Below are 25,797 nucleotides of genomic sequence, written 5' to 3'. Positions count from 1 at the left end.
GTGACAAAACATAAGCACAGACTATTCTTATTAGTGTGCATTTTAATGCACTCTGTGCAAAGAAAGCACTGTGTAGTATTTGAAATAATTAGCAACACAATCCTGTTCAGAACTACAGTGAATTCCCTGAAAGTGCCATTCCCTGAGTGATCCTCTGTTTAGCCTCTGTTTGCCAAAAGCTGGGAATGGGCCACAGGGAATGGATCACTTGATGATTACCCGTTCTGTTCATTCCCTCTAGGGCACCTGGTATTGGCCACTGTCGGAAGACAGGATACTGAGCTAGAATGACCTTTGGGCTGACCCAGTATGGCCATTCTTATGTTCTTATCCCATATGTCATTGTGCACTGCCAATACCCCGTCTCCCAACTCTAGTGATTCATCTGTGAAATTCCTAGAGGGGAAAGACATATAAAGTTCTCCAAGGGGTGCGGCACAGTAGATGGTGCTTCATAACACACAGGGTAGCCTGCCTGCAGTGACTAACCCGGGGATCAGCAAAAATCAGTTGTGTATTGTAGGTGAGTCTTTAACTGGTCAGTAAAACTGGGAACTGTGGAAAGACTTTAAAAGTCATTGTGACAGAAGGCTGCTGTAAAGAAGGGGGTCCATTCCTACAGTGCTGTAGTAAAACAAGCCACTAGAATGAAGACAGGTGGCAGGTATATGCATGCTGTCAGCAGCTGAATCATACAGGCCATGCACTGATGGGGTCTGACTGCAGCAGAGATATCCTATCTCCTAAAACTGGAAGGGACCCTGAAAGGTCATCAAGTCCAGCCCCCTGCCTTCACTAGCAGGACCAAGTTCTGATTTTTGCCCCAGATCCTTAAGTGATCTCTTCAAGGATGGAGCTCACAACCCTGGGTTTAGCAGGCCAATGCTCAAACCACTGAGCTATCCCTCTGCTTAGCCCCTTCTGCTTCTCCATTCTTCCAGTGATTGCCCCAGTTTTGTAAGGCAAATGATGTCATGGGGAGAGCAGCTCAGGCTTGGCTCATGAGAGGTGAACAAGTAACATGTATTCCTTGGCAGGGACGCCATTAGGTATTTAAAGGTGGAGACTAGACAGTTTTTTGGAAATGGGAGAGGCTCCTATTCCTTAACCTGGGGCCCGAGTCACAGGTGCCAGCTCCGAGCACCCTTCCTAGGAGGGCTGTTCCAAACGCGCTGGAGGACGCTGCTGTCTCTTTGTGAACTGGTCTGGGGGGTGGTTTTTGCAGCGAGCACGGGATCCTCCCGTAGTCAGAGCCGTGCGGAATCGCTCCTCCGGCTAAGTGTACGTGCATCCCCGCTCTGCTCCATCCCAGTGCCAGCCCCCTCCAGCTGTAATGAACCAGGCCAGCAAAAGGAAGGGCGGGCCTCCCTCTCCGGTGGGCAGGGCTTCACAGGAATCTGAGCCGCAGTCGGAGGAGGGAGGATGATAAATATTGCCCAGAAGCGACAAGCTAGCCAGCCTGTAGCTGCCTGTTCCTTAGGGAGGATTGCAGAGCTCGGTACAATCCCAGGAGGGCTCCTCTGGCTTTGCAAGACCTGATCTCTGCAGGGTTGTTGGAGGCATTTCTGGACGTAGGGGACCCGATTCTCCTCCCCCGGCTGCTTTGGAGCATGGCTGGCAAGGTGCATCGGCTGTGGACGGGCTGGAGCTTACTGCTGCTGCAGGTGGGTCCGTGGAGCTCTTTGTTCGCAGGCAGGAGCACGTGCGTTCGCTCCAGCTGCGTTCTGCGGGCTCGCCTCGCGAGGAAAGGTTCTCGCAGACAAGCCCCAGCCTAAAGAAACTTTCCTGTGGCTTTAAAACCTGTTGGCCCCCTGTGCAGCCAGCTTAGCTAGGCACGTACATTGCATATGGTCTCCCTTCCCTGTACCTTCTCCCTCGGCAGTGGTGTCTTGTTCTCACCCGCGGCCGTTTCTTTACGTGGAAGCGCTATTATTTATTGATTAAATTCCCTTCTCTGAGACGGGCTTAAGCCACAGTGTTCATGGCGGGACCCCTCTGAGGGTTTTGAGCGCGGCGGGGATATTTGATTGTGCTTGCACAGTTATTTCCAATGTGATGGATTTAACTTCCTGCAAACGCGCTGGGAGGCTGAGGTTATAAATTGAACGACAAACCTATATGCAGCTAGCCAAGCAAGGGCCTCTGAGAATCGGGGCTCTCGGCCTTTGGCTATCTGCTTCCATGCACGCTCGGGGTTTGTATCTGATGCTGATTCCTTCCTTCCCCAGGCAGCGCTCTGCTCTTCCCAGAGTAACTGCGATAGCCCCGACCAGTAAGTAAAAGTTCTCTCGCTATGGCAAAGGATTGTTCTGAAGCTGTTTTAATCATGATGTGGCACAGTGGAATTCTTTACTGACTTATATTTAGGCGGCTGCTTGGACTTTTGCTGCTCTGAGGAAAGCCTCTGCCTAGGAGAACAACCCACGAATTTGATTAAGCCAGTTCAGCTCATCTTTTCTTTTCTTTTCCTTTCAATCCTACCTACTCAGGAGGTTGGGGTGAAAGATCCTTTCATTCATACTTGACTCTGTTCTTCGAAATGCCGTTTTGCTGTCTTTTCCTCTCACCGGGTGTGGATTGAGCTCCTTTTTGTAGGAAAAATAAGTGCAGCCTCCAACATCTTCACTCTAGAAAATCAGCTAACTTTTGAGTAACTCCCTCCAATCTTCATATTCTGATTATATCTACAATGCTAAAATGGCACAAAAGAGTGAATACAGCCCATTGACTGGATGCATACATTGGTTTTCTATATACTAAATGCATACAACTTGCTAAATGTAATACTGTTTTTCTGCCTCTCTGGCAATTTGGCTATTGGAGAAGTGATGTCATCTTTTTTATATTTAAGGGCAGCTCCCATTACAGCACTTTTGTTTGTATTACAGCCATGGCAAAAGAACTATAAGAATAATTTAGGATGAAAAAGCTGCCTAAGGCTGGAATTTTCAGATGCATCTAAGGGAGTTGTGACTTTCAATGGCTAATTTTCTTAGCCTAAATAGCTGTCTATCCAAGAAACTAGGAAATATCACTAGGAATAAAGAGTTTGTTTTACAATTTGCATTGCAGCATCTGAGTTGTCTTTAATAGAGGTACTGTTAAATTGTTTACAATGATCTTATTAAACAAAGTACAGAGTTCGTTTTTAGCTTCATTTTCTTAAATTGTTAATTGCCTTTTCTACTCTGCAATTAGTGTGAAATTTAGTTGCTTTGTTATTAAACTTAATATTTGAACATAGAGACTGAGATTAGTTATCCATCTTCATTTCCAGGTGTGCTCGGAATAATTCTAACTGGACTAGCCTGTGGTATGTCTGGTAAGTTCAGATTTATTTTACTTAACGCACAAGATGTTTGGGAGATGATGTAAACAAATAAATAGAGGGAATGGGGGACTAAAGACACACTTCTCTGATCCTGAATCAAAGAGGAGGACTTAGCCACCTCTGCCTGTGGCTAAATGAAAGGTGCCGGAGGAATACAACCCAGACTAGCTAGCTGAAAAAGTAATCAATTCCATACAACGTGGGACATGTTCCTAGATGAGTAGTCCATCCCCATAACTCTGACCTGTTACAGCTTGAATCCAAAGCCATTGTGCACCCCTTCTAAACAGACAACTTGCTGAATCTTTGCTTGGAGAGGGATCAGCAGTGCAGTGTGGTGGACTTGTCAGTTCTTGGCATTGCATCAGGTTTTGCTTATCCGTGAGCTTATCTCTCTCTCCGTTTTATGGGAGAGAAGATGGTTGGGTTATGATGTTCTTTCTTTCACGGCTTGCTGAATTCCTTGTCATTGACTGATGGGTAACCTTTTTTTATTGGCTCATTTTATGACTTAAAAAGGGGAGAAAACAAATAGGCAAACGCTATTGTAATAGACAGATCAGTCGCTCCATTATATTGCAGACTACATGCATCTTGGCTTGCAGCTACAGAGTGTACATGTCAGGATGTATGCCATAAAACTTAATGAGGGAATACAGTGCAAATTGGCCAGTGTTAACAACAGCTTAGCATTTGGACTAATTTAGGCTTCTACAAATATTCTAAACCCTCTCAGTGGGAGTTGATATGCAGAACTGTTTCAAAAATTAATTGACACTTTAAGACTGGCTTGAAGGCAGCTGTCAGCATTTATAAACAGTAAAACGAATGTATCATAGTTTGCTGTTCAGAACTGCTACACTATTCTAGCAGTGTACAGTAATCATCACTTCCCTCAGAGGTCCATCTCAGAATGTGGAATCATGAAGATTTATCTTCATAACTCTTGGAATGCTAGGAAGATCTGATTGGTTGGTGATGAGGTCATATTCTGCTCACTCTGTTGCAATGTTTTATTATGAAGTTCCAGCAAGCTTTTATACTATGAAATGTACAAGCCAGCACTGAATATCAATTACTTCCTGTTCTGCCATTGCCGTGTTCTGAATTTTCTACCTTTTATTTTTTAAAGTAATCTTAAATGGCCCGAGACTCTAGGAACTTATAGCTGCGGATCAGAGGTTAGTTTTGAAGAATCTAACTTCGCTTCTGATCAAAAAAGAAACCTGGCTTTGCTAAAACAGCAATTTCATAAGGGTTGTGCTGGGAGTGCAGGAAACCGTGGTTCAGATCCCCCGGGGTCAAGGAAGGTATTGGATTCCCATGGAGTACGAAAGCCTGTGATATGGAATTTGAGCTATTGGTCAATGTAGGTTCCAAATTCCAGATTTTGTGGGTGAGGGATATGTTTGTGTGACTCTAATACTAATAGAAATGTTCTCATTAAAATTAAAGAAAACCGTTTGTTTGGATTTAAACATCTCCTGCTGTAGAATTTTGGTTCCTTTTACATTGTCATCTTCAGTAATCTAGGAGTGCTAAGAAGGAATTATTTTGGAGGCATAGTTTTGATCTATCAGTATTACCTTTAAATTGGTTGGAGGAGAGGAGGGAAACAATACTGTTGGGGTCTCTTCTTCTGACCTATGTATGTATTGGGGAGGGAAGGAATCAGAACATGGAAGTCTGGTGTGTCAGCTGTTCTGGAGCAGCTCCCTCTAAAGTACCATGAGAATACTTAAATCTTTGACCTTGGGTCTCTTTCTTTACAACACTGCTAGGCACTTCTTGCAACCCAGTCCCAGCCTGGCACGCCTTATTGCTTAACTAGCTCATGAGAACACTTAACTCATTCAAGAACACTTTCAAGAATGGAAAAAACTCCAGAATTTAAATTTGAGAGGGGAGCCAGAAGCACCAAAATCTAGATTTTAGGTATATTGGGTGGAATTGACCCCTAGTAGAGGGCCAATACACCATTAAATGCCTATGCCCCATTAAATCTCACTTATGCACTATTTTGAGGACTTAAGTGGTTTAGAGGTCTAGATCTGGTTTTGTGTAGAAGTCCAGATGGGAATGCTGGGAAAACAGCACCTTTTGAAGTCCAAACTCTTGCACTGCCCTCATTTACTCTGTAGAATACTGACTTAGGCATTGTGTATTATGAGGTTATACAGCAGTTAGAGATGGCACCACAAAGCTACACACTGCACTATAAAACTTCTGCAATGCTGTATAAATACAAGCCCTTGTCCTGCAAAGACTTACATACTTAGCCTTAAGCACATAAACAGACTCACTGGATTCAATTAAAGTCAGTGGAGCCATGCTCACTAACACTAGCTGAAAGTCTGGCCTGTGAATTTTTTAACTTAACACCATCCCTGAGTCAGGAAGGGTTTAACAGGTGATCAGTAGCACCAAAGCTTGGGGATATTAAACTGACTGTTTTATGACTGGCTTTTCTCATGCTGGCATTTACACACAAACGGAGCCAGCACCAATAAAAAAAGACTCCTATATAGTAGGTAAGCCAGGCCTTGCAAAGAGCCTCCTTAGGAGTTAAATCTCTTCCATTCATGGAAGAGGAAAAGCATCGATAATAAAATAATGGGCTCCTCTCTCCCTGCATCTCCTAGGCTGATTCTACTGACAGTGTTCATGCTCCTGCTATGTGGCATCACAGCGAGCTGCGTGAAGTTCTGCTGCCGGAAGAAGAGACCCCCAGTTCAAACCTTCCCTAGACGCCCCTATGATATGACAGTCATTGCCGTTGATGGCGATAGCACCGCCCACAGCACCGTGACCTGTGAGTGTTCTTCAGGGGCTTTTATTCAGGGGTGTTTCAGGCTCTAATCCTGGAGATGCTAGCACTTGGGTGTGCAGTACTCCTGGCACCTCACATCTTCAAAGCAGACACAAACTAATCCTCACAACACCTCAGGCCCTGTGAGGTACTATCATCCCACATGTTGTAGATGGGGAAACAGAGGCAGAGAGAAGCTCAGTGAGCAAGTTTAGTGCTCTAAAGGTTCAAATAAATCCCTGATGGGCTGGCCTTGGGCATGTCCTCACACATCCATTCTTGCCCCGCCGTCTTGTTCTACCTCACATTTGTCCGTTCCCGCCAAACTGCTTCTTACAGGAGCTATAGCACAAAACCAGAATGGTAGAAGCCCAACTAATAAGTCTCTGGTGTCTGGGTTACAGCATGTACCCATTATGTCAGACACCTCACTGTAATAACTAGATGGGTCTAAACAAGAAGCATTTTTTCCTGATTGCTTTCTGGATGGGACTGGGTGGGTTCCATCTATGCCACAGTTATAGATGCACTAATTTACTAGAAAAATAGTGTCAGATCTTTATACAAAGATGTCTTTTATTCACTTGTTCAAGCCCTATTGTGCCTTCTCTTTACAGCGTACAGCTCTTTCCAGTACCCCCAGAGCGCCCCACTTCCACTTCCATTTGGGGATATGGATAGGAGCACCATGTCTCCCCCAGCCTACAGCCTCTATGCAATGGAGTTGCCACCCTCATATGATGAGGCCATCAAAATGGCTAAGCCCTACATCGAGACGGTGTTGGTGGGCCAGAAGCTCAATGACATCCTTGAGCCAGTGGCACCAGAAGAGCCAAATCAGCACCAAGGTTCATCTGCTCCTGTGGCCAGTGAACCGGAGACACAGCCAAGTTCAGAAGAACCACAAGTTGAAGCACAAGGCCAGCCTCAGCTCTAGCCCATTTAGAGGGAAGATAGAGCAATACAAGGACCTTGAGAAGTACTAAAGACATTAAAAGTTTGATCTTATATGCAAGTAACCATGGGAAGATGCCTAATCTGATGTCCCTAGCAATGATCTGTCATGTGGGAGGAATGTTTCCTGCAATTGCAGTAATCTTCTGTTGACGCTTCTAGGGTATTAAATGAAATAGGAGGACAGCAGTTTAAAAATACCCTGTATGGGTGATACATGGATGCTAGCTTGTGTCCTGCCAATGAAAAATAATCCCTTGTACTGATATAGCAATGAAAAGGGCAGGGGCATGGTTCTGCGATAGCGACACCTTCATTAGATGCCAGAATGACGCAAACAGTGCATTGTTTCTGAACAGAAGATGGAGTTTCCCAAACTTGAGACAGAAATGGAGTCTTGAGCAAGTGCAAATTCAAGAGCTTCTATAGCTTGTCTCTTCTTTTGAGAAGGTTAACTGTCCAGCAAATTGCTGAAGCACTGAACTCGTTGCTACGTAACGGCGAATGTTCTTTAAACTGAAGGAAAATGGCACCCCAGGACTCTACTATAGTTCATGAATTGAAATGCACATTGTTATTTCCACAGTGATGGGGAGAGACAAGGGAAAAGACATTTGTGCCGGTTATAGGAGACCCGAATCATTAAAAAACCCCATCATTTTCAAGATGGGGAGGGGGAGGTTGATGCTTGTTGGTTTTGTCAGTTACAGTGCAAATTAGCCTCCAGGAGAAACTTCTGTACATGGTTTGGTATTAAAATATTTCAAGTATTCATGCTTTTTGCTGACTGAACCCAATGGGTTTGAAAAACGAAATGATCTGGTAAACATTGAATGCCTTGTCAGCACAAAAAGTCGGTAGTATGAATTTCAGAAAAAGTTAAAAGTTAAAACTGCAGTGCTTGACCTTCTTATGGGATTTTTATTTTATATTTCATTGATTTTTTTTAAACTATAAATAAAATTTTAACCTTTTAAAGCAAACCATCTGCCATTGTGAGAGCTAAGTAACCTAAGGTAAGAGTTACAGAGAAAAGTGTCCAACAAAAATCTCTTCAAGGAAAGATCTGTGAGGCATAGAACAATAGAAATGAGCATTGAAGGGATCTTTCATATCATGTAGCTCAACTCCACACTGTATTTCCTTGGGACTGTGGGGCTTACACACTAACCATTTTTGTGTGTGCATGGAAACCGTATAAACCTTCTATCCCTTAAAACTGCAGGTACAAGAAATCCTAGTCCTTTGAGCTTGAATAAGTTCTGATTGTTCGGATACTTTTTCCAGTGGCAGTGTGATATTCTGTCTCCTCTTTACTGCAACTGTAGGGAGGAAACTGAGTGCACAAAATCTTTTAGAAAAAAGGGTAAAGTGCACTCAGGAGGAGGAAAAAGAGGAAGGTAGGAAAACCCACAGCTGCAACAACTGTATTGGGCAAAAAGCCCCATTGAATAGGGCAGTGGTCTCCAAAGTGGGGTGATCCTTGGGGGTGCGCGGCAGGAGGAGTGGGTGTTTTTTGTTTTTGCTTCGTCAGTTCGGGCGGGAGTCGGAGCGGCTTTTTTTTTTTTTTTGCTTAGGCAAAAATGATAGAGCCGGGGCAGCAGGCAGCTCAAAATTTTTTTTACTGATAGGGGTGTGCGATCAAAAAAGTTTGGAGACCACCGGAATAGGGCACTGCTGCTGCTTACCCAGCAGTAAGCATTTCCAGTACCCATCTAGTAGCTGTTTGAGAACTGAAGCCCTACACACTGGTAATGACTGAACTATCAGAACAGTGCACAGGACCAAGGCTAAAAGGGAGGGGAAGCCACACCAGTCTCAAAAGTAAGTAGTTCATTGTGACATAGTTAGCAAATGTGTGTTTATTGCAGAAAAATATCCTCTTTGTGAGGGAAGCTGCAGTGCCAGGAAATAAACCTAGAGGGGAAAACATCCCCAGTTTCTACATGAATGAACCACTGCTCTGTGGGGACTAATCTATGATTGCACTGCTCTGGAAAGCCGTTTACCACTACTTAGATGCATAGCACAAAGGGAAGCAGCCCTGGCTTCAGTTAAAAATTCTTTATTTTGGAATGCAGGTCATCTTTCCCGTTTCCTGTTTTTCCTTTAGCCATCACCAGCTTTCAGACTTGTGAGCTCAGCCTTTCATTAGAGGGGAATGGTCTTTGTAGATGGGGTTCAGGTTGGACTATCCATTTAAGCTGAGAGGTGACAAGGGACCATGGCAGGTGGCGTGGGTGTTATGCCTTTCCCACTTCCATTCTTGTTCTCTAGGGAGGGTTTATTTTTATCTAGTTTCTGGAATTACAACAGAGACCAGTTCTGCTGGTATTTCACTCCTGGGACTCTCATTCATTCATCTGCACTCTCAGGTGAAAGAGTGCAGGTACAAAGGGGGGTGGGAGGGAAGAGTGATGTATAAACTTGTATTTCCGTTCTGACAAAGGTGTTTGGCTGGGCCCTGGGGCTTTTTTTTTTCCTCCTAGCCCTATTCTCACTGGTGACATTTTGTTTTTAAGCCCCCTACTGACTGGAATTAGTGACTAGTCTGACTTGTACTAGAAGCAAAGAGGCTCAGCTGGGGTTGGAAGTGAGTGGTAGTTTTAACACAAACCTACCAAGCCAGGGAATTCTGCACCAACTTTTAGCATTTCGTTTTTAAAAAAAGAAGAAACTGATACCGTTTTCTGTGGGATTTTTTTTTTTTTTTTTTGGCCTGAGTTGTGGAAGGCTCAATTAAGTCTTACTCTGCCCTGGTGGTGGGGTGAGGAGCCTTCTGAGACCAGATTGAAAGAGCAGAAAGAGAGGAAAATCATGATACAACCAAATAGCTGGAATCTGGTTCCTAACATTTGTAACTGGCTTTGCAAAAACCACTCCTGCTTTTGCCAGCTGTGATGGTACTGGATGAACAAGGGCTGCCAAAGAGGACTTGTACTTTAGATTTGCAGCTCCCATTGGCTTCAGTGGAGTTGTCCCTGGTTCAGCACATCTGCAAATTGGCCCAGAAGTCCTGGTGTTTGGTAACAGGAGTTCATGAGTATAATGGAACACTCTTCTGCTGGCTGAAGTAATTAGGGGTGTTTTGTACAGCAAACTTCACAAACACAAGAAGTTACTTGTTTGATTCCAGCCCAAATAGGAACTTAATGACTGAGTTAAGGCTGCTGCAAAAGACATTTAATGAGGGGAAATGATGATATAGACCCTGAACTGCACCTGGTACCTCAGTGTGGTTGGGACTGCCTTTCTCAGATCACGAGCCACTGACTCGCTGACATACTTTGCTGCCCAAGTAGCCTTGTTGCTCAATTTACATTCCTCCCTGCTGGAGATCAAATGGTATAGGGACAGACCACATCACTGACTCCACTTAGCTGCAGACATAACAAAGAGCAAGGGCCTGATCTTGCTGTCCTTGGAAGTCGTTTGGTTGTGGACCGCAAAAGAAATAGGAGTAGGCCCCATAGTGCTTTCCAGCCTGGGGTCTATCTCTGCAGTTTCCTTTTTTCTGCACCGTACTTTTCTAGAGCAAATTTTGATACACTGCTGTTACTGTTTGCCATCTTGGCTGTGCCTGCACTGGCATTTCACCACAAGTGTAACTTCCTGCTGTTAAGTAAAGTGACATCTGTGAAGCCCTAAATGCTGTGGAACTGTTAAAATGTTTTGTTTGTTTACTTAGTTTTGCCCTACCTAACATTTTTCTAATTAAAACAATTTTTAAAATGATTAAAATGGAGAAAGTCCAGTATGTCTGATTCCAAAGGGAGGGGGGGAAATAGTACCGTGAATTACACCTAGCTCTTTCATCACACTTTTTATCAGTTGGTCTCAAAAGCTCTTTACAAACGAGGTTGGTGGCATTATCCCTATCTTCCAGATGAGTAAACTGAGCTACAAGGACCCGTCCAAGGTCACCCAGCAGGCCAGGGGCAGAGTTGAAAATCAACACAGGTCTCCTGAGTCCAAGGCCACTGTTCGTGACTTCCTTGATGGAACAAGGTTCTTAAACATCCTCCTTGCCTGTCAATTGATTTTGAGAGTCCTCAGCAGGTTCCCCCAATGCTAAACCCTGTGTTGACTAGTGATCTCCCAGCGAGCCTGGTCATTGGCCTGTGCAACTTGTCTTTTGCTCAGTGGATTAGTTTAGCAGGCTGGCTTGTCTGGGAAGTGTGGATTGTATTATTGGCCTGCTGGGTGAATTGGGCAAATCACTTCAGCGTAGATCCTCCTTTCATTTTGATGGGAGTGAGGTGCCTAAAATACCTTTGAGGATCTGGGCTGTCATCTCCCTGTGCCTCAGTTTCCCCATCTGTAAAATGGGGATACTGACCTCTTTTGTAAAGTGCTTTGAGCTCTACTGATGAAAAGTGCTAGATAAGAGCTAGGCATTATTATTAAAATAACTAGGTTCAGCAAGTATGGCTCACAGCCCAGTCTTGCTTTCACCAAGCTTGCCATCCTCCTTAGTGAGAGAACTTTGCACAAGCAATCTCCAAGGTCTACACCCTCAAGCCTGGCAGCAGGCCCATTCTGGTGGGGGTGCTAAGTTAGCAACTTTAATATCATAGCTGTGCTCTGATTAGGAAACTGATGCTCTCTAGTGGTTGCCAACATTTTTGCCGGTACAATGAGTATCATATCTACCCTGCCAGTGCTGTGGCAGGCAGCTAGCATATTTTCTACTGGAACTTGACACAGAATTCAGTGTTCATGCTCACTCTAACTTGCCAGTATGGTTACTGACACGTAATGCTATTTTTGCAAAAAGCTACATGAGTTCTGAAATGCTGCATAAATTAATCCTGCCTCTTTCACAACCCATCTACAACACAGCCTCCTCTATCTACAAAATCTCCTGCTGTTTCTCTTACATACATTCCCATTTTAAACAGTGCTAAGGTAATGGTCCCAAACACTGCACTTTGCAATAATGATACTGTAGTGACTTTCAGAGTATTCTTGTTATACAGAGTGATTCAATGTAATATGATGCAGTTAAGGGGAAGCTCCTTACTTCAAAGCACTGAGATGGGATACTAAGGTATGTAGTGAGTAGAGCTGGTTTGACAATACCCCTCCCCTGCCCTCCAAATTTGGGGATTTTCAGGTTTTGTTTTTTCATGAACAAATTGGAAAATTTCAAAAGAGATGAAAATTTTCAGCACATTTGTTGAAAAAAATGGCCCTTTTCCATCCAGTTTTTCAAATGAAATTTTTTTTACTCTCAGTACAGTTATTGGTTGTGTTTGCACTCTGCTTGTATTCAGGAAGCACAGGCTAAAACTCTCAAAGTTCTGCACTGGGATTAGTGTAAAACCTGATGGAGCCTCTGGTGTGTCTCTTTTGCCTGTCTTAGAGTCCCGATGAGGTACATGGATGTGATGACATGTGCCCAGGACGTTACACAATGAATTGCAATGTGGTAATTGTAATTCTGGTCATTGTGAAATTGTCCTAGTTAAAACCAGATTTTATTGTAAGGAGAGAGGGGGCATATCTCCATCTTCCACCACTTCTTGTTACTCACTTTGGCTCCTGTGGATCTGCCTCACAGAGATGTTGCAAAGATAAATACAGTAGTGACTGAGGGTGCTCAGGTTCTATGGGCATGGGCCATAGAACTGCCTGAGGTAGGTCAGGCAGGGCAACCTGCCCCACTGCTCAAGTCTGATTTGGAGGGTGGTGCTTTCAGGTGTATTCAGTCTCTACAGCCATTTCAGTCCTAAGTATTGCTGCTGAGACTTGCCAAACCAGGCTGGAGGTTTGGTGATATGGAGGCTACCAACTGGACTAAGGCCCTGATTCTGCAATGCACATGAACCTCTGCACCTGACCAGAGACCTGCTGGACTCTGTGCAGATGCTGGGGCCTGCTCATATTGTAGGACTGATGCCTACCTCTCACCGCTCAACTCATTTCACATTCTAGCTCCTATTCCCAGGTGATCAAGTGGGGAGTGCAGCTCCCCCTCCTTTCCTGTGCCCCGCCACAGATCCCCCAGCCTCCTTGGCTGGCAAGGTGAGAGCTCCTCCTGCTGCTTCAATCTGCTGCCCATTGCCGAGGTACAAAGGGCTAGCAAGGCACTTCCTATCACTGCCCAGGACAACTTGTGCTTGTTTATGGTACAGACTGGCACCATCTGAATCATGATACCTCCCAACACCCCTGTGAAGTAGGCAAGTAAAATTATCCCCAAAAGACCCAGTAGCCTGCACTGCATAGGAGGCTTTATTAGCAAACAAGTGCTGGGAAGTTACCACCACTGAAGGTTTGTGGTCATGATGGGAAGAAATATTAAGCCTGCTCTCAATTATCCTATAATAATTGGTCTGGTGGGGAGGCTGGTGGTTTCCAGGAAGCTGGGGGATTTCCCCAGGGCAGCTTAGGGAAAGAATTACCCTCTGGTGAACTGTGCTTGTTGGAAATCAACATAAAGATAGGTTTGAAAAAATATTTGCTTATTTTACTTAAGAGGTGAATGAGGGGAGAGCCCTAGAGGGTTAAAAGGAAAGACTAAGCTAGTAAATAAATATGAGATATTAGGAATCAGAGAGAGTCCTTCATGTTTGGACACAGGGTCTGTTCAGACTAGTAGTGATTGGGACAGGGAAAGTTTCCTAAGGAGGGGAGATGACTGTGGACTCTAGAGAAATGTTCCTGTGATTGCATTGCTGGAACGGAGTGAAGGCCTGCTGTTGCATAAGAAGAGCATATAGGTGCAGGAGATCTAGTGGGATCCTTTGCTGAGCATGAGATGGGTGCTATGTGAGCTTTTCATGTTGTCTCAGAGCTGGTAGAAAAAAGTCACATTTTCTCACTGCCCAAAGCAAGCGTGGTGAGCTTGAGTCATTTGAGGATGTGATTGGTGGCTGCTGGAGTAAGACAAGGACTGGTCTGGACAGTGCTTTGTGGATAAAAGTGAAGCCTCTGTGAAATCTACGGATATGTGTATGCTGCCTGCTTGAACTATCCTGTACTGGAGGGCTGTGTGCTATGGAAAATACTATGGACCCAATTCATAATTACCCTAGGACAAGGAGGCCCCGATCCCTGACTGAGGCCTCTAGGCATTACTGCAATGCAAATGTATAATAGGCTACAGAAGACTGTCAATCATATTTTCAATGATGTCTGAGCTTTCTAGATGCCAGAAAAAACCCTCGCTGTTCAGGTCTCTGAATCAGCATGGAAAAAACGGTTTCTGAAAAGCCACTGGATTGTGTCCCTTGCAAACTGAGCTCAGTTTTACTCCTGCCTGTGAGATAGTATTTGTTTAGGCCTGGTCTACATAAGAGAGTTGAGACAGTTTATCAAATCAGTTTAAAAACTGGACACTCTTATTTTGGTTAAGAGTGGCTCATTGCTGTTTTAGCTTAAGCTGATTCCTTAAGCTAAACTGCAATAAATCTAGTTTAAATTGAAATAATAGTGTCCGCACAGGGGTTTGCACTAGATTAACTGAATCAGTTTAAAATCACATCTTTAGTTAAACCATTGCAACATATATGTTCCTCAAATATAGTCCAAAACCACAACTGCTGCCTCTTGAGTGTGTCTTCAGGTGAATATCTTCACTTGACTACTTCATTTCAATAACCTGATGCAGGAGGAAGAGTCCTAGCTCTTATGCAGAAATAAGCACTATGTACAGTTCACAGGGTAGCATATGCTTTTGGCCAAAGATCCTATGAGCTTCCTCCCCCCAGCAAGAGTTGAATGGTGAGTCTTCTGAATTTAAAAAGCTTTATGGAGCAAGAGGGTACAGATAGGTTAGAAGAAATAACTTCTAGTTCATTCTAAAATATAGGGGCAAACGGCCAGATTTTCAAAGGTATTTGGATCTAAAGTGGCAGATAGGCACCAAATGGATTTTCAAAAGTGCCATCTGCACCTTTAGGTGCCTAAATATTTTTGAAAATCTGGCCCACAATGAACAGCACCTGTGCCAGGATGGACCAATTCTCCAGTGCTTTCTCCTGACTTAATAGCTTGCTTTAACCCACTTGTAGTCTGGAGCACAGACATGCAGTGTTACAAGGATTCCCTCTGCTTTCCCCAAGTCCAGTGCCCTTCCCCTTGTATGCTATGGTCTGGTTCAGAACCAGCTTGCAGCATTACAGGCTTTTCCATCTGTTACCCAACCCCGACTGCATCATTTCACAGGTTTCCTCAATGTTTTTCTAAGCCCACTTGAAACACTGAATTATTGTGAGCTTGAAATTCAGTGCAATGTGACTCATGTTCTCAGGCACTCCCTCGGGTAGCTTTATTTAGTCCACTGTGCAGAAGTGAAGTTTAGGCATTTCTAACCAAGGTGTGAACTGTTTTTGAGATGCATAAAAGTAGGTGTGGACCTGGGAGCAATTCTCAGTCCCAGGAATGATTTATACAGGAGAAGTGAGCACATGCATTCCTTTCCCAAGTACGCTATGTTCCTTTCACAGGACTCTTTAAAGCCATATTGGAAAAACTTTCTATATAAAGTTTATTAATAAACATAAATTATGGCTCTTGTACGATTTCCATGGCCCAAAACAGATTGCTTGTATAACTGAATCTGTCCTGCAAGAGCTTCTACACCTGCTGTGAGAGGAGTCTCTCAGCTCTGGTCTGGTCTGTAGCTTCCGCCTGCTGTGAATGCCAGGTGAAGTTACTCAGACGTGGGTAGTGTATGATTGGTGTTCGGAAACATCTCCAGATCACAGCATCTTGAGAAGAACTGCAGCCCTTGCAGGTGAGAGTGTCTAGGAAGGATCTTTGTAACAAAGGATACGGTTCTTCTGCAGGACGCTACTGAACAAGTTTAAAGGATTCTCCAGTCATCATGGCCACAAACTCTGAGAGGGAGAGAACCATAGACAAGGCAGCATTTATTAGCCTCAACTTGTGCTGCTGGCACAAGCCATAGAGTGGGTTCATCACAGGTTGATAGGGCAAGGAGCACTGAAGGATACTTCTCTAACGCTCACTCAGCAAGATGGGCCTGAAGCACAGGGACACTAGATGGATTCTTGTTGGCTGAATAGTGCTTTGTTCATTGAAATCTGAATTTCCAAAGGTGGTGATTTGCTCCAGAAGTTGAAGGGGATCCCCACTTCCCTCACATCACATGCATCCTTGTCTCCCAGCTCTATGCTCACACCATGGGGCAAATTCTCTGATGCAGCTCCATTGAAGTCACTAGGGTGATGACAGCAGAGAACAAGCCCTACCGGGATCTTTGCAAATGTAGTAGCTTTTTTAGTGTCATGACACAATCACTAGTCCAGAGCAAAAATGAGGGTCTCATCCAAAGGCCATTGGAGTCTGTGGGAGTCTTTGGGTACATTTTTATAAATCAGTCTTTATTGGCTAAGTGTAGTGGGAGGGCTGCCTCTGAGACTGTAATATTTTCCCTTCCGGTTAAAGAATGGCATGAGCAATTTCTTTTGCACATCTCACAAGAATCTTGCCTCCCTCTTTCAGTGGGAATTTGCCTGCTCAGCTCTCACCTGAAGAGAATTGTCAGTGTGAAACTGACAGAACCTTAGTTACACGGCACCTCAAATGAAATGCCAGAGCATTTAAAAATAAACCAGCAGCAACGCAGCCCCGATGGCTTCAGTTTTACCCCTCTGGCTCTTCAGTGAGAAAATGGCTCATGCCAAGCTGGTGCTGTCAAGGCAAATTCGGCTATGCTGTAATGAACTTTGAAGAGCTAATTAAGCTGTCAGCTATTGTTAGAGATAAGCCTCTCACCCCTGCTTTGCCTCTGCTTCTCCCAGACAAAGTGCTCCCCGGGCACTGTTTATCTGTGATAAACAAGGAATTTCACATTGTGGCAAATGGGGGTGGAAACGGAACATGTCGACATAAAAGCACTTTGAGTTGGGCCTGAATTGAGCTCCTGCATCTGGACTTTCCCAAACCTTAGGGAAGTTCAGACCTGAATCCAAACTTTGCACATTAAGCCCTTCTGCTACCCCCTTTTCTTTTTGTACAGCTGTTTGTGTAGTTGGAGGGCCTCCTTCCCTACCTCCTTCTGCTCCACAATGCCCTGCTTGAGATGGTCACGAACGTACCAGAGATCCAGAAAGAAGACATCAGAATAGGACAGGGGTAGGCAACCTATGGCACGGGTGCCAAAGGCGGCACGTGAGCTGATTTTCAGTGGCACTCACACTGCCCAGGTCCTGGCCACCAGTCCAGGGGGCTCTGCATTTTAATTTAATTTTAAATGAAGCTTCTTAAACATTTTGAAACCTTATTTACTTTACATACAACAATAGTTTAGTTATAAATTATAGACTTACAGAAAGAGACCTTCTAAAAACGTTAAAATGTATTACTGGCACGCGAAACCTTAAATCAGAGTGAATAAATGAAGACTTGGCACACCACTTCTGAAAGGTTGCCAACCCCTGGAATAGGAGGAGCAGGATGGCGGTTGTTAGAGCAGGGAGCAGGTGGTTATATTAAGGAGAGGAATGTGGTCCAAAGGTCTAAACACAGGGCTGAAAGCCAGGAACTCCCAAGCTCTAATCCTGGCTTTCTGGCCTTGGGCACATCACTGTGAAGGTATCTATAAAATGGAGGTAATTTGATGTTGGGATTAATTGATATTTGTAGAACATGAAAAGGAATGTAAACCCACATGCTTAAAGGCCCAAGCCAACCTCTAACTAATGTGAGGTTTGGGAAGGCACTCCCTCGATGGGCAGATTGCTGAACTATGGGATTTCTTGCACCTTCCTCTGAAGCAGCTAGGGCCAGCCATTGACAGAAAGGATAATGGACACATGTCTGAGCTGGTGCAGCTGTACCTGTGTTTCTAAAGAGCTATCCAGTATAAGGACTCAGTATTATTAGGAAAGTGTTAATGAAAACAAATTTCTGTTCATCTTCTAATGGAGAACAGAGAAATATTAAATTTCTGAAAGCAATACTATATTAATAAAAAGACAGTGTATTGAGACATCCAAAATCTCTGTAACAAATCCAAACCCTTTCCAAGAAGTCTGACTAATGTATCAATAATGGGTTGGTATTGGGATCTCTTTCTGCTGTATGCTTCTACTGCCTTCTGCTGAAAGGTCAGATAAAATGCAATGTGGTTGCATTAAACTCAACCACTTATTGACCAGTCTTTTAATGTCAATCCAAATCATGAACAGATATTTTTCCAATGCTTTCCGGTTGCATTGGGAATGGCAGCAGATTTCTGTGGAGGTTGAAGATTGAAGGCACAGAAATAAAAAATGGTTTCACACAGACTGTAAATGTCATATAGATAAATTATTTTGGAGGAGCAGACAAATCCTTTTGAATTCTGCTATATAAATGACGTCGCTGACAAATGAATGTTCGTGCTCTTCAGTCCCCATTTTTCTTGTTACAAGAAGAACTACTTAACTGGAGAGTTTGGTTTCCTTAATGAATATTTTAAAGTTAATTTAGTGCTGGTGAAAGGTGCTAGATTATCAGCCCTGAAGTCACATCTATTTAGAACTCACACCGCACACATAGGCCAAACTTTTCAAGCGTGACTAGTGATTTTGGAATCGTAGCTTGAAACACCTTAAAGGAGCCTGATTTTCAGACAGTGCTGACTACCCAGCCTCTGAAAATCAAGCCCCTTTAACGTGTCTCAAGTTGGGTACCCAGAACTGAGGCAATCATAATCACTGGTCACTTTTTAAAATCTTGTTAAATCCACTTCACAAACATTCTCTAATTAACCTTCACAAACCCTCCTAAGAGATAAGAAAATATTATCTTCATTGGGTGGCCAGGGGAGGGAGGAGGAAAAAGGGGAGGGAGGGACACACAAAGTAATTGGGATTCAGGCACAAAGAGGTTAAGTGAATTTCCCAAGGTCACAGAGAGAGTCGGTGTCAAAGCCAACATTAGAATTCAGCCCTATGTTCCTAGACCACACATCCCTCTCATAGTTGAATGACACTGTCTGTGTAGAATACACCCACCTAGTCATAATGGGTGACTCCCGTGGGCAAAGCTTCTGAGGAAGGCAAGAAAGATCGAAGACTGCTGACTACAGGTTTTTGGGAGTATTCTTCCCAGTGCACCTTTCATTTGCTAAGGAGTCTTCTGTATGGATACTATACCTTCATAATCAATGGTTCCATCTCCATCCTTATCAGCTTCTTTCATCATCAGTTCAGCCTCCTGTTCATTTAGTGGCTCTCCAGCATTCATCAGTACATACCTAAAAATACAGACCAAATCTGGCAATACTTTGCCCCTCCTAGGTGAATTTCAAAGCACTTTGCAAATATGAACTTCTTCCTGTCAACCCTCAAAGGTGGGTGTATTTAGGTGCATTTTACAAGTGGGGAAACTGAGACATGGATTGGATATGTGACTTGGCCAAGGTCAAACATGACCTAATTTTCAGAAGTTGTGAGCACCTACAACTCCAATTAAAATGAATGGGAGTGGCAAGTGATCAGCACCTCTGAAAATCTCAGTCACAGTGTATCAATGGTAAAACAAGTAATTAAACCCAGAAGTCCTGATTCCCAGTCCCCTACTTTAATCATTAGCCCATACCTATGGTGTACTCTGTTCATATTCTAATGGAAAACCTGCATAGAATTATGGAAATAAACATTCAAGTGACCACACACAGTATCACACAAGTGAGAGATGGTAAAGCCCTATTAAGCGATCTGGATTAGGATTGTTCCTTACAGTGTCTATTCTAGTGCAATGTCTATTTCCAACCCCAACACAAACAGAAACTTGAGATGTTGTGATCCCACTTAGTGAAGAAAAATAGTTCTTGAAATCTCACCCATGGTATTAGCCCATGAGTCTAAGAATTCTGATCCTAAATAAAGCCTGGACTGGCCAATCACAAACTCTCAGATACAGAATTAGTCCTGTGTGTATCTGCAGACATGGGCATACTACAGCTAACACCAGCTTTCAGCATGAAAGGAAACCTAATTCACCTTTAGCAGATGTAAGTAAACACACATATTTATCCAAGTGTCCCTGGGGCTGTTGCAGCTTTATAAGGATTGCTAGTATCTTGTATGTGTCAGGACACAAAAGCGTGCTGGATATTACTGCCCCTATCCCATCTGGCTATGTTTTGCTTGCTGAGTGTAATGCATACAGGCAATCGGATTTGTGCCTGCCATGTGCTTGGTGCGTAATTCAAAGTCAGGGAGGCCATTTCCATCATCAGAGCACACAGACCAAAGCAGTCAGAGAAGCTCACTATCATGAAAGATCTTCAAAGCAGTGTTCCTGTCCTTGGGGGAAAGGTGAGGGGAATAAGGGCACCAGCGCTGTTCATTCTTGAGTTGAAATAATGTCAAGGCAATATTTAAAGTTTTTTTTTCTTTTGCTGAAACATCATGTGAGTTGGGGAAATAGAAATCATTAGAACAGCACAGGCTCGGGCCTGAAGCCAGATTTCCCAAGGAATTCAAGGCCAGATTTCCAAGTGGTCAGCACCATCTTGGGGCCAGATTTTCAAAAAGAACCCAGCACAGAAAAGGCATCCTTTTCTTTGGATCTTTGGAAAATCTGACCTTTAGTGTTAAAATGGGAAACAAGTGGGTGCTGAGCACTTTCTGGCCTTGTTGGCCAAATCATTGATTGTCCTAGCTCTGTGCCCATGAAAGGGTAGAACAGTCAGAACAATCTTGCTTTTCCAGCGGAATTATGGTTAATGTATTCATTTCCTTTTGAATGGATAGCAATGTAGGTTTGTTTTAGGACTCTGCAGGAGCCTGAAGCCTGCACTAGCTCTCTTGGAACTTACTGTAGTACACAGGGCCGGCTCCAGGCACCAGCCGAGCAAGCTGGTACTTGGGGCGGCAGCTTGTAGGAGGCGGCATTCCGCCCAATCCTAGGGCGGCACGGCCGCTTTTTTGTTGTTGTTGTTCCGCTCCGGCCGCCCTGTAGGGGGCAGCGGCGTGGAGGACGGGAGCACCCTGCAGCAAGCCCGGCAGGGCAGCCCGCGTCCTTCCCTCCCAGCCGACCGGAGTGGTGCGGAGCCCTCCCGGCAGGGGGCGCGGCGGGAGGGGCCGCATGGCAGCGCCCCGCTGAAGCCCTGGCCGCTCCCCTTCTCTCTCTCCCCCCGCTCCTTCCCCCTGCCCCCGCTAGCCGAGGCACATCTGCAGAGCAGGGAGTCCCCCTGCACCCTGGCTCCGGCCGCGCCACAGGTTTTTTTTTTTTTTTTTGCTTTGCTGTTCTGGCCGCCGTGTTTTTTTTGTTTTGTTTTGTTTTGTTTTTTTGCTTAGGGTGGCCAGAAAGCCAGAGTCGGCCCTGGTAGTACAAACTGCGTAGCTCCTCTGATTCTGCCAGCTTTGGTAGCTTGAAGCTTTGAGGCAAATCCCAGGCTTTTTAAATTAAAGAATGTTTGTTTTCTTTCCTTAGCAAGACCAAGTTCTGAGGATGTTAAACAGTCTGGAACCTTGTGTCTGAATGATAAACACAAGAATTTCCAAGCTACATGCCTCCTTTTTTACACATTTATGAACAGGAGCTTGATTAATGCTGATTAACCAGAGGAATATTTGCCTATGACCTTAAGTTAGCTAAATGCATTAATCTTTTCCAGTATAATAAATATCTTTTTCATATCCATATGGAAATCTAAGTTAATTTCAAAGTGAAGAGTAGAAACACTTCCTACTTTTATAAAATAATCTTTTAATTTTTTTCTTTTCTTTTTATCCTTTTTTTCTTTTATTGTTGCCTTTTTCTTTTGTTCTTACCGTGTTGGTTAATCCTTAGTTTTGTATGTTGTTGATAATACAAAGAACAAGAAACTCAGCTGGTGAAATCAGCATAGCTTCAATGGAGAGATGTCATTTTATGCCTGCTGAAGACATAGTCTAGAGACCGTTCGTATTAGAGCTGAGCAAATGATTTATTTGACTAATTTCTGTTCACGAATTGTCTGCTAATGGCCTAAAGATTTTTCTTCAATGTGTTAGTTACTTTAAATGATTAACAGAATAATTTCTGTGAATGATTCTTGGTTCCTAGTTTGTTCATTTACTATTCAATCTTAGAGCTGTGTTGAATGGTTTGATCGGTCACATGGTATCTTTGTTTTATGCATGGTAGCTAAGGTTTCCAATATGATTTCACAATTTCAGAAAATAGTCTCTCCACATTTGACTTAAATTCACTGTTTCTGCCAACATTCTTACCAGTAATCTTGTTTGCTAGCATAGTCTCTGAAAGATAACAAAAAGTCATGCAAACATAGACTAAACATGTTAATCTAAAAATCTGAATGAAGATTCATGAGAATTTTTTTTTCATTATTCACCAGCTCTGATTGCTGTTTCAGTTGATCATGTGTTCTTTGGAATGTAACTTTCCTAGATCTGGATGTCAGTGTAATTCAGATATATGGACCTTGATCTTTTGGAAACACTGAACAGTTGGGGAAAAAATCCTGTCTGGAACATCTCAACTGGACAGTAAAATAACATCAAGATAAATCCAATTTTCAGGGTCTCAATCGGTTAGTTTGTCAATCTGGAGTCCAGTGGCAAACTCAGATATTGACTGGGTGTTGAGATCCCACTACCTGTTCTGCCTTTCCAAAGCTTCAGCATTCCTCTTCCTACTTTAAAGGCATGGCCTGTTCCTGACTAGTAAGTCAATGGGAGTTGGGTATGTTCAGCATCATGGAGAACTAGGCCCATATTTTCATACCTTCAGGAAGACTGCTACTTACTTGAGTGTATTCCAATCAATGTAGCCTTTGTGTTCCTTATCAAAGACCTTGAATGCTGCCCTCAGCTCTTCATCCTGGTTTTTAGCCTTTTCATGATAAATGCCCATCAAAACCAGAAAACTGTCGCAGTTCAAGGTGCCCTTATCTAAAAGAACAACAAAGCACTGGGGTACATTAACATGCTAGTCATTGAGAAGCAGTCTAGTTAAGGTCTATCCTGCCTTGTGGATTCCTCTTGTGAACCACAGAACCTGGGCAGTTCAACACACTGGTTTCAGGGTAGGAAATATAGTAAAAGATAGGACTGGGGGAGGTTCTTACTGTCTTTGTCCACCTCCTTTGCCATTGTCACCAGCTCTCTCTTGGTTGGGTTGATTCCCATCAAGCTCATAAGCTTCTCCAGATCATCTGTTTTCACTAACCCATTGCCCTCCTCATCAAACATCTCGAAGACGCCTTTGTACTCTGTTATCTGCTCTGGTGTCAGTGTCTCAGCCTGTGTGGATAAGAATAAACCAAAAGGTCCATGCCAGCTTCCAATAATTTTCTAGTTAGATGTGCTCAGCAATGTGTAGGAGGAAACACAACCAGCAGGGTCATCAGGCAAGGGGCTAAGCTAAAAGCAGAGAACACAGGATATGTGCAGGAGAATAATCTAACGAATGTGATTCTTGTGGTCTGCTGTCTCATGAAGCACCAGTGATAGGAAAAATACATTATTCTATACATCATTTGAAAGATGGGACTTTTGAAATGGTCACTGGTCCCTCAGACCAGCCAAAAATTTGGGCCATCAGAGACCATTTATCAAACAGGACAGCTTGCTTTCCAATATCCAAAGAATTTCATGTTACTCCAATCCTGAATCATGGCCTAAGTGAGGAGTGGGAGTCTGAGTGCCAAGTGCTGTTAGTGATTAGAACAGGGAGTGGGGAATGTTACGATGGGGTTAAAGTTAGCTGGTCTTTTGAGAATAAGAACATGATTGATGGTCTTTTCTGCTGAGGCCAGCCTGGTAGCTGTAGGAGGTAGCTGCTGTCTACAAGTGTTCAGGTATTTGTTTTTTAAATGGTAGCCCCAGATTCTTCAAAGGAGCCATGATGGGAGAAAGATCTCACATGGCTTTTAAAAGACTGTTCTCTGACATATGTTACTGTAAGAGCTGCCCAGAGACCAGCACTAAAGATTTGAAAATGAAGATCTCCCTGCCAACCAGCAGAGTGGAGACTGGAGTCTCTGCTACAGATTCATGGCATTTGATCAGTTCATGCATCTGGCTCCCCGGAGAAGTGTTGGGTCTATATTTAACTTGCTCATAGTTGACTGGGGGTGGGGTGGGGGAAGGGGAGGTAAGCAGGGAACACTTACTGAGTCTGCTCCTTCTCTCTCTTTACCATCCTCCCCTCTTCCCCCCCCCACCCCCCCCCCCGCCCCGGTACAGAAAGTTTATCCACTGAGCCTTTCTATCAGGATAGTACCTAGGGGCATATCTAGATCCTCTCTAAAGGAAGTCTGGAAATTGGTCTTGCACCATATCTAGGGTGGTTCAGATGGAGGCTCCATTTGATCCAAACAGTCAGTGCTTTATTCCCTAACATAGTGAAGTACCCAAAGCCACTTCCCAAAGCCAGCACTGCATTCTCTATTACCCTGAAGTCCCTGGGATTAGTGCCCAGTCCGACATATTTCCTGACTGTATTGAATTTTTCTGCATCATGGTAGCCCACCTTCAGTCATTGCAACCAGCAAGCCATTTAAATAGTCTATGGACCTAAAAGCAGCACTATATCCTCCTCACTGACAGAGATTGTCAATTACAAGGTAACAAGCTTTCCACGCTTTCTACTTGCTATAGCAGCCCAGCCTGGGAAGTTATTTTTCTGAGTTCTGTGTAACAGAGAGGTTGAGTGAATGTTGTCTTGTTTCTCTAAAGTAGCTGGCCTCAGAGACTACAACATCCTGCCATTTACTCATAGTTAAAGACAATATTACTATAGCTCAAATGGTAGCGATTGGTGCGGTAGGTCACAGGTTCAAACCCTGCTGCTGATGACCATGTTATGTAGCCATGGTCTGTTGCATGACCCAGCCGATACCCTTCCTACAACATTTCAGCCATATCAGATCAACTAAGTGATCCATCTAGTTTGTATCTCTAACAGTGGCCTCAATCAGATGCTTGAGAGGAAGGTGCTAGAGTCCTCTTAGTGAACAATAAAGAATAGGCGGCCCACAGGTGAAATTTCATCCTCATTCCCCTCAGTTGGAGGTTAACTTGTGCCCTAAAGCATGAGAATTAAATATCATTTAGATAAGACCATCTTGGTTTGATATGTGATGTAAGTGTGGTGTTCTTGTTATCCAGATAAATGGCTAATCTTCTTTTGACTCCTCCTAAGCTCTCTGCCTCAGGGATGTCTTGTGGCAGTGAATTCCACAGGGTAATTGTGATGTGTACCAAAAAAGGGGGGGATTTCCTTTATCAGGTTTAAGTGTTTTGCCTCTTAATTTTATTGAAAGTTCCTTTGTTCTTGTACTGACAGAGGGTAAATAGAAACCTTCTCACCAATTCACCTTTTTGTACCTCTATCATGCCTACTCCTTTGTTAAAACTGAATAAGAGCTAAGTATTATTAATTATTATTATTATTCATCTCCTCTCTAAACTAAACAGTCTTAGTCTGCACAGTCTCTGTTCACAGGGATGTCCTTCCAAGCCTCTCATTTTTATCACCCATCTCTGAAAGGAGAAGCAAAGGAGTTCTCTTTCTAGAGATAGTGTGAACAGAGCTGAACCCGGTATCCCAGGTGAGGACATACCATCAATTTATAAAATGGCATGGTGATATTTTAAGCATCTTCCATCCCATTCTTTAAACATTGTCACATTATGTTTGCTTTTTTTAACTGCCACTGAGCATTGAACAGCTGTTCTCAGCTGAGCTGCCAACAGTAAACCCAGATCTTTCTCCCTGAGTAGTTACA

At 43.7% G+C, this 25,797-nt stretch overlaps 2 protein-coding genes across 2 annotated transcripts; one reads left to right on the top strand and one right to left on the bottom strand.

The window, feature by feature from the left end:
* The first annotated feature begins 1,610 nt into the window (after positions 1 to 1,610).
* Positions 1,611 to 7,077, top strand: TMEM52 (transmembrane protein 52). Its single transcript, XM_065421451.1, has 5 exons — positions 1,611 to 1,664; positions 2,229 to 2,272; positions 3,278 to 3,322; positions 5,974 to 6,143; positions 6,758 to 7,077. The coding sequence occupies exons 1-5, from the start codon at positions 1,611 to 1,613 to the stop codon at positions 7,075 to 7,077; spliced, it is 633 nt and encodes a 210-aa protein (XP_065277523.1).
* An 8,816-nt stretch (positions 7,078 to 15,893) lies between these two features.
* On the bottom strand, positions 15,894 to 23,302 carry CALML6 (calmodulin like 6). Its single transcript, XM_065421445.1, has 4 exons — positions 23,134 to 23,302; positions 22,813 to 22,957; positions 19,208 to 19,308; positions 15,894 to 15,940 (listed from the first exon to the last, which is right to left on the bottom strand). The coding sequence occupies exons 1-4, from the start codon at positions 23,255 to 23,257 to the stop codon at positions 15,894 to 15,896; spliced, it is 417 nt and encodes a 138-aa protein (XP_065277517.1). The 5' UTR covers positions 23,258 to 23,302.
* Positions 23,303 to 25,797: the final 2,495 nt, after the last annotated feature.

This window comes from Emys orbicularis, chromosome 22, assembly GCF_028017835.1.
Source record: "Emys orbicularis isolate rEmyOrb1 chromosome 22, rEmyOrb1.hap1, whole genome shotgun sequence".
NCBI classification, from domain to species: domain Eukaryota; kingdom Metazoa; phylum Chordata; order Testudines; family Emydidae; genus Emys; species Emys orbicularis.
Note: the sequence above shows the minus strand (reverse complement) of the source record. Positions and strands in the feature narration are given on the sequence as shown.